Raw genomic sequence first — 8,580 nt, 5'->3', positions numbered from 1 at the left:
TATAAATCTATACTCTACAAATGTATATATCTTTTATGCAATGAATTATATTTAAATTTTTAGTACAAAATCATAAAAAATGTCAAGCTTTTTAGAATGTAAGCAAAATGTTGTAATTTATATTAGATATAACTATGCACAATTTATATTTAAGTTATGCATTTTAAAGTCATTGTAAATTATATTTTATTTTAAGAAAAAATCCATTTTGTCAGGATAATTTTTACTTGGTTATTAATATTTATAATATAAGTTTATAATTGATATTATTTATTTATAATAATATTTATTTGACTAATTTTACCGAGTGTGACGAGATTAGAAAAATTCGATGAACACAAAAAAGTTGACCGCGATATTCTATAAAAAAAACGAAATTATTATTAGATTTTTGAATAATTAACTTTTAAATATATAGATTGAATTTGAGAAGGTTTTCGCGCTTCGTCATATTTTTTGCTTAATCATTATTGATATTTTCATATAAGTCATTATTCCAGAAATAAGAATGTCAGAATCTAATTTACAAAAATAAAATTCCAAACAATATAAATGAAAATAAAAATAATAATGCAAATTATGAGAAAATAATATTTACAAGTTATTGTTATGAATCATATAATTTTTAACTGAACCGAGACACATTTGAAAAAAGTAAATAAATGCTGTATAATTAATTTTTCTTTATTTCTGCATATTATTCAAGTTGTATTTATTTTGTTCAATATTTATTATTTCGAGTGTGTCTCGAGTATAATAAATAAATTTCCACGCGTTGTGATTGATTTGAAACTGGGTTTCACCAAGGCCTGTTAACACCAATAAGACAACTAAAAAGACTTCGATTAATAAGTACATATAATATAAGTGTGAAACCAAAAACGATTTTAATGCCGGACCATAGAGAAATTATTATGATATATGTCTCGAAGGCTCAAAGTTGAAAAATGAATAAATAAATGAGCAAAAAAAAAAATGATATAAAAAATAGAGATGAAATTTAAAAACGAGCATTGACTGCACGTAAATGTAAAAGTTACAAAACATTAAATTAAATAAATAATAAAAATTATTTAAACAATAAGGCCCTTTAGCTTTTTATTTGAGCTCTAAAAAAATTTCATTTAAATTCATATTGGCCATTTAATAAAATAATAATCATTTGGAAAAGTCTAAATTGTCATGAATTCAATGAAACTGATCAACACTTAATGCTTATGATTAGGCAACAAAAAAACATGAGTAATGTCTAATTATTAATTATTATAAGCAATTATCACTCATAAATATTGGAGATAAAACACGAATTTTTTTGTTGCCAAAATTATTACATTATCACCTCTATATATATTTTATGTAAAAGTTCTGGCGAGGCGCAGCCTCCGATCGAGAGTGTTTACTTCTTTTGAATGAATGTGAAGAAATATACTAAAAAATTTATCAAAAAAATTTTTAATAATAATAATAATAACAATAATAATTCTTTATTATGTAATTTCTCAAAAAAAAAGAACAAAAAAAATGAAAGCTTTAATACCACTTTTTACTTTTCTTTATAGCTTCTTAATGTGTTTAGCTTTAAAAAAATACATTATGAATGGACAAATCACAATGAAATAAGTAATATTCCAAATTTTCTACCACTTAAGTCTTTCGAGATTTTGAATTTATATTTTATTTTTGTTCTATTTCCCTTTGTACGACAGTTAATACGAAAATAATACCACATACATATACAATTATTGACAATTAACAAAAAAAAATGTTAATTATTACTACAGAAAATGTCATGTAACTCATTAAGCTCTATCTTTGTGCACATTGGGATTGACCTTAGTAAAATGTGGGTCGAAAGTTATTATCATTAAGTAATTTAATAAAAAAAAAAAAAAAAATGTAAACTTTTATTAACAAAGAAAAAATTAAGATTGAAAAAGTGAAGTGAAAATTGGTTGAAATAAATGAAGAGGAGAAATAAAAATATGAGTATGTACTGACATAAGAAAATGAAGTTGGAGTAAAAGTAAAATGTATCGAAACCCTCTCGATTAGAGGCGTCCCAATAGTTGGCCTAGTACCGAGCATCACATTTTCACCCTCGTTGCCACAGATTATAATTAAATTATCGTCTATTATTGATATACTTCGAGAAATTTTATTGATATACATATAAACTTTATTGCTACCGTTGACGATGTATTTGATGATAAGAACGGGTAATTTACTTGAAGATAAATGGAAAATGATAAAAAATAATCATCTTGAATACGAATTGAGATTAGGGGAATAAAAATAAAGATACTATGTATGAAACATACAGGAGAAAAAAAGAATAGGATTATTCTTGAATACATATTCCTCACATCTCAATGTGTTCAGATTGAATAAAAGTAGTTTTTAGCTCACTTAGAATGATCGTTACACTGAAAAAAAGTGTATGAATTAACAAAGATAAATAAAATTTAAAAAAATAAATAAGTCTTTCTGAACTGAAAAAAAAAAAATTGAAAAATATTTCAAAAATTCATAAAAAATGAAATTTTTTTTTTCTTTTATTGGCACATTTGCTATGTAATGAACCAAAGAGTGTATTATAGTAGTTAAAAATTTTTGAATAATGTCTTTGAGTTGAAACTTTGTAGTGAAAAAAAAATGACATATGGTATTAATTGCCAGTATAATTACAATTATTGATTATACTTACTGTATCTATTGTTATTGTTTATGAATTCAGGAGGTGACATTTACGAGAGATCCATTTGTACAATCATTGCGTCATTAAAGTATGATTATTCATTATCGAAAATCTTTTTTGCTTATAAGTATTTACCTTACCTTAATACATATTGACATAAATAAACTTGACATACGGTAAAAATAATTTATTTTTTAAAGAGAGGCATATTACTGTATATACATCAGATAAAGACTATCAAAAAAATATTTATGATAGTAAATTTTATCCATTCAGTATCAATATAAAAGTAAATAGTATATAAAATATTAATGACTTCATAAAGTATTATCTGGTGTTTTATTAAAGATTTTTTAAGCTTATTTCTACACACCTGTCCGATAAAAACATTCTTAAAATTGATAAGCCGATGGGCTATTTATGATTATCGCTCTAAAGTTCACTTCATAATTGTCTTCATTTAACATCAGTGTAAATTTATATCCAGAAGTCAGGAACTATTGTTCAAACATTTTAAAAAAAAAAAAATGAAGACAATAGTCTTTTTTTTAATAAATTTGTGGATTCTGCCGGTATTTTCTGATGATTATACTTGTGTTTGGTATGGAGATTGTACTCCACAAGGAGAATACAAAGTAAAAAATTGTCCCTATCGAGGGCCAGCACGTTTGATTAATAACATCACTGCAGAAAAGATTCTTAAGGAACGATGTCCCCATTTTTTTGACAACACAGGTAAGTTCAAAGAACTTTTCGTTGATAAAAACGATTGTGATTAAAATGTTTTTGTGATTAAAATGATACAATTCTATTCAGATCATCCCGCAACATGTTGTGATGTTGAACAAATCATTTCAATGCATGATAGTATGAACATGGCTGGAATGTTATTCAGTCGTTGCCAAACTTGTCTCAGGAATCTGTTAAATTCTATTTGTGATCTAACTTGTAGTCATGACCAAAGTCGATTTATGGTTGACAAAGTAATCAAATCTGATCCAGCTACAGGAGAGAAATATATTGATGAAATAGATGTAAAGAATTTGTATAAAACTACTAAATTGATTATTTTATTTAATTAAAAAATTTTATTTAACCTTTTTTTAAAAATTATCGGTAGATATATATAACAGAAAGGTATCTAAATGCCACTTATGATTCCTGCAAAGGAATTGTGATGCCCAACAGTGGACAATATGTAATGGATTTGGGTTGTGGACCACATGGAGCTGCATTGTGTACTCCAAAACTGTAAGTCTCTGCATATTCAATAAAATTATAACAGCCTTAAGTAATTATCACGTAATTATTATTTACAGATGGTTTGAATTCATGGGTGATCATGAAACTCTATTTGTGCCTTTCCAAATTAATTACATAACCCAAAAAAATAATGACTATGAGCAACTAGATCCAACAACACGACCATGTAGTGAAGCATACAATGTATGATACATTAAGTTACTTAATGAGAATAATTGACTAGAAAAACAAACATTATATTAGTAAATTTTTTTAAAGAATTCAACATCTTGTAGCTGTGTCGACTGTGAGGAGGCTTGTCCTTATATTGAGTGGAAACTTAAAGAGTGGGAATTCAAAATTTTTAATTACAATGGATATGGAGTGATTGCAGCAATTTTAATTCTAGTTTTAAGCTTTTTTTTTATTCTAAATTATTTGTGTCTCTCTCAATTTTGGAGTAGTAAGTTATTTTAATTAGTTGTGAAATTCAAAACACTGGAGAATATTCGAATTTATAATTAATTTAATTTATTTCTTAGATATTTGTATTCATATGAGCTGGCATTCTTCAAACTGCCAAGGTTTTTCAAAGAAAATATTTTTTTATTGGGGATACTGTAAGTACATTGACATAATTTTAAAAAATAACCATTGATATCACAAAGATAAAAACTTGTAAAAATTTTTCTATCAGTTTTTGCAAGATATCCTGTACTTTTACTATGCCTTATATCATATGTTGTCGTTGGTTTGATACATGGAGCATTATATCTTAACGTAACTGTTAATCCTATTGAAATATGGGCAGCTCCTGCAAGTAGATCAAGAGTGGAAAAAGATTACTTTGATAGTCATTTTACTCCTTTCTATAGAACAGAACAAATTTATCTGAAGCCAGTTGGTTTAGACAAAGTAAGACCTGCTAATTATTCACTCTAGAACCACAATATTGATTCAATATTTTTTTTTTAGATAATATACAATGTACGAGATGGTTCAGATAAATTGGATCTAGAATTCAGTGCAGTTTATCAAGAAGATTTCCTACTGGCTGCCTATCAGCTACAGAAACAAATTACGCATGTAAATGGTCAAAATAATATTTCATTTTATTTTCAAATGAATCAATATTTATATTTTATTCATTGATTATTTTTATATCATAGATCACCCTAGATACTGGTGAAGGCTTTGAAAAAATATGTTATGCTCCAGTGAAAAATGATTTTTCTACTGAAAATCCCTTGGATCTTTGTACAGTCCAAAGTATTCTAGGATATTTAGAAGCTGATAATATGATAACCGAATCCTCTTTAGAATCGGATTACCTTGACACTTTACTCAGATGTTTGGGGTAAACTATGATTGAATATTACACATTCTGTATATTTTATTCACTTTTGAATTTTAATAATTTATTAATAGTCAATTTTTTTCATATATTTGCTAGAAACCCATTCCAGATTAATTGTCTTGCACGATACAAAGGACCAATCCTTCCTGAAATAGCAGTGGGTGGATTTCCTCCAAATCCTCATGGGAATTACACCAAAGAAGATTACATAAAAGCAACTGGTTTAATTTTGACCTTTGTGGTTAAAAACTCTTTAAATAAAACTGAGTTAAAGTCAGCATTAGAATGGGAGACAAAATTCTTAGAGTTTATGAAAAATTGGACGACAACTGATAAACCTGCATTCATGGATGTTGCTTACAGTGCTGAGAGATCCATTGAAGATGAGTTAGATAGAACTTCTAAAGCAGAAGGACGAACAGTGATTATAAGTTACATTTTCATGTTTTGCTACATCACACTAGCTCTTGGAAAATTCAAAACCTCTCTCCAATGTTTTGTACGTATCAAATAATTATTATTAACTTCTTGCTTAAGTAATACAATAAATAAACATAAAACTTGTAGATCAGTAGCAGAATTCTATTAAGTATTGGAGGTATTATCATTGTTCTGGCCTCAGTTGGATGTTCTCTTGGAATATTTGGATATATTGGAATACCCACAACTCTATTGACTATTGAAGTAAGAATTGTTTAAATCTATTTTAATATTTAATAATAATTTATATCAAATTATTTTTTTTAAAAAAGTATCTTTTCATCCTTCAAGGTAATCCCGTTCTTAATATTGGCTGTTGGAGTAGATAATATATTTATTCTAGTCGAGACTCACCAGAAAAATTCACCTAATCGTGATGAAACAATACCAAATTACATGGCAAGAATTTTAGCGGAAGTAGGTCCATCAATGTTACTGACTAGTGCATCAGAATGTTTTTGCTTCTTAATTGGAACTCTATCTTCAATGCCTGCTGTTAAGACATTTGCACTTTATGCCTCAGTGTCTATTTTAATCAATTTTTTGCTTCAAATTACTGCATTTGTTAGCTTATTAGCTTTGGATATGAGACGATATTACGTAAGTTGATGATTCATTGTGTAGGATAATCTCATAGTAAGATAAATAAATAGAAATTTATTTGTATTAGGATAATCGAGTTGATATTTTTTGCTGCATTAGACTGAAACTTACGGACAAAATTGAGAATGAAGGAATAGTTCATTACTTCTTTAAATATTTCTACACTCCTTTGATAATGAATAAAACAATTAGCACAATAATTTTATTTTTGTTCACTGGAGTTTTAGTACTTCAATGCATTGTAGCACCTCAAGTTGAAATTGGTTTAGATCAAAAGCTCTCTATGCCAGATGATTCTTATGTTTATAAATATTTTCAGGTATTTATAGGAAACTTTAAATAATTAATGCAACTTCAACATTGTATAAATAATCTAAATAATTTTTTTTCTAGTTTATGGATGATCTGCTATCAATGGGTCCACCTGTATATTTTGTTGTAACAAAAGGATTAAATTACAGTGAGCCACCTGATCAAAATATAGTTTGTGGTGGATCGAATTGCAGTTCTAATTCTCTTTATTCACAAATTCATAGTGCCCATAAACAACCACTAGTGTAAAATACATGTCTTTTTAAATTTAGCAATTTTTAATTTTAATTTAACATTTGATTTTGAATTTTAGATCATACTTAGCAAAACCACCTTCATCATGGATTGATGATTATTTTTCCTGGACTTCAATGGAAAATTGTTGTAAATATTTTCCCAATAATGGATCTTTTTGTCCTCATAATAATGGTAAATCTATTCATATTTCATCATTTCTAATTGAAAAAATATTGAGCAAAGTTTTTATTTCAGATAAGTGTCAAAAGTGTGATATCATAACAGATAAATCAAAATTGAGACCAAATGCGAGTAGTTTTCGTAAATATACAGAGTTTTTCTTATCAGATACTCCTGATGAACTTTGTGCACAAGGTGGCCGAGCTATGTATTCAGACGTATGTACATAATTCATCTTCATTTTTCAACATTTATTCAAATAATTACTTTTATTTAATCAACTTAGTCTTACTTCAAAAAATATTTACTTGTTTTTTTTTTCTTAGGCTGTAAAATACACAAAAGATAAATATGGAATGATTGATATACATGATACCTATTTTATGAGCTTCCATACACCTTTGAAAAAGCAATCTGATTGGTATGAAGCTTTATCTGCTGCACGTTTCATTGCTGATAATATTACAACAACAATAAATAATGAGTTGTTGAGTAATAAAACAATAAAAGTATTTCCCTACAGGTAAATCTATCAATCTTTAAAATATGATAAAAATATTGATTCCATAATTGAAACATCATCAATGCTTTTGCAGTGTATTTTACGTGTTTTATGAGCAATACCTGAATATTTGGATAGCAACTATAGAATCTCTAGGATTGTCATTGCTTGTCGTTTTTGGAGTCACTTATTTACTTACAGGATTTTCTATTTTCTCAGCAATCATCATTTTGCTTACAGTAACGATGATACTGATCAATATGGTGGGACTTATGTACTGGTGGAATATTTCACTTAATGCAATTTCTCTTGTAAATTTAGTGATGGTAAATATCATCTTTTTACATGAAATAAATATCAATTTATAATTAATAATGATAATAATGTTTTGGTGTGCTAGACAATTGGAATATCTGTTGAGTTTTGCAGTCATATTGTTCATTTTTACTTGACTTCAAAACATCAAACAAGACTTGATAAGGCATCAGAGGCCTTATCAGTCATAGGAAGTTCAGTAAGTTTACTTAGTCTGTTGACTTTTCTTCTGACTCAATAAATTATTTTTACATTGTATTAATATGTCATTAATTGTAGGTATTCTCTGGAATTACGTTAACTAAATTGGTAGGAATAATTATTTTGGCATTTGCAAGGAGTAAAATATTCAGCGTTTTCTACTTCAGAATGTACTTAGGAGTATTAATTATTGGAGCAACGCATGGATTAATATTTTTACCAGTCTTGTTACGATTTGTTGGTAAGGCGAATAGAAAATCAATTACATCAAGTACTTGAATAAACAGTGATTAACAAGCTCATACATTTTTCTAGGACCACAAAATAAAAAAGCTGTATTGACAACTAGCTAATAAGATGTTTTAAAAAATCAAATGTTTATATTTGAATAGATGGAAAAGGAGAAGTATTTTTCAATAAATGTTTTTGTAAAAAAAAATAAAAATACTCTTTTAA

General features: G+C 27.1%; 1 protein-coding gene across 1 annotated transcript; it reads left to right on the top strand.

Moving 5' to 3' along the window:
• The first annotated feature begins 3,119 nt into the window (after positions 1 to 3,119).
• On the top strand, positions 3,120 to 8,577 carry LOC118067868 (NPC intracellular cholesterol transporter 1 homolog 1b-like). The gene is made up of 21 exons (XM_035084852.1): positions 3,120 to 3,430; positions 3,512 to 3,729; positions 3,816 to 3,946; positions 4,015 to 4,141; positions 4,217 to 4,400; positions 4,480 to 4,557; positions 4,635 to 4,852; positions 4,913 to 5,023; positions 5,107 to 5,294; positions 5,391 to 5,793; positions 5,862 to 5,978; positions 6,066 to 6,374; positions 6,445 to 6,696; positions 6,771 to 6,934; positions 7,003 to 7,118; positions 7,182 to 7,324; positions 7,433 to 7,629; positions 7,703 to 7,934; positions 8,009 to 8,122; positions 8,203 to 8,365; positions 8,440 to 8,577. The coding sequence occupies exons 1-21, from the start codon at positions 3,223 to 3,225 to the stop codon at positions 8,475 to 8,477; spliced, it is 3,711 nt and encodes a 1,236-aa protein (XP_034940743.1). The 5' UTR covers positions 3,120 to 3,222; the 3' UTR covers positions 8,478 to 8,577.
• The last annotated feature ends 3 nt before the right edge of the window (positions 8,578 to 8,580 follow it).

Source organism: Chelonus insularis, unplaced genomic scaffold, assembly GCF_013357705.1.
Source record: "Chelonus insularis isolate UGA/USDA-ARS -01 unplaced genomic scaffold, ASM1335770v1 contig_397_pilon, whole genome shotgun sequence".
NCBI lineage: Eukaryota > Metazoa > Arthropoda > Insecta > Hymenoptera > Braconidae > Chelonus > Chelonus insularis.
This window is presented reverse-complemented; position numbering and strand designations above follow the sequence as displayed.

Excerpts from the sequence above, each read along its gene's own strand:
- LOC118067868 (XM_035084852.1), top strand. The coding sequence starts at position 3,223 with ATGAAGACAATAGTCTTTTTTTTAATAAATTTGTGGATTCTGCCGGTA. Across the intron at positions 6,935-7,002 it reads GCCCATAAACAACCACTAGT|ATCATACTTAGCAAAACCAC; the intron begins GTAAAATACATG and ends TTTGAATTTTAG. Across the intron at positions 7,119-7,181 it reads TTTTTGTCCTCATAATAATG|ATAAGTGTCAAAAGTGTGAT; the intron begins GTAAATCTATTC and ends TTTTTATTTCAG.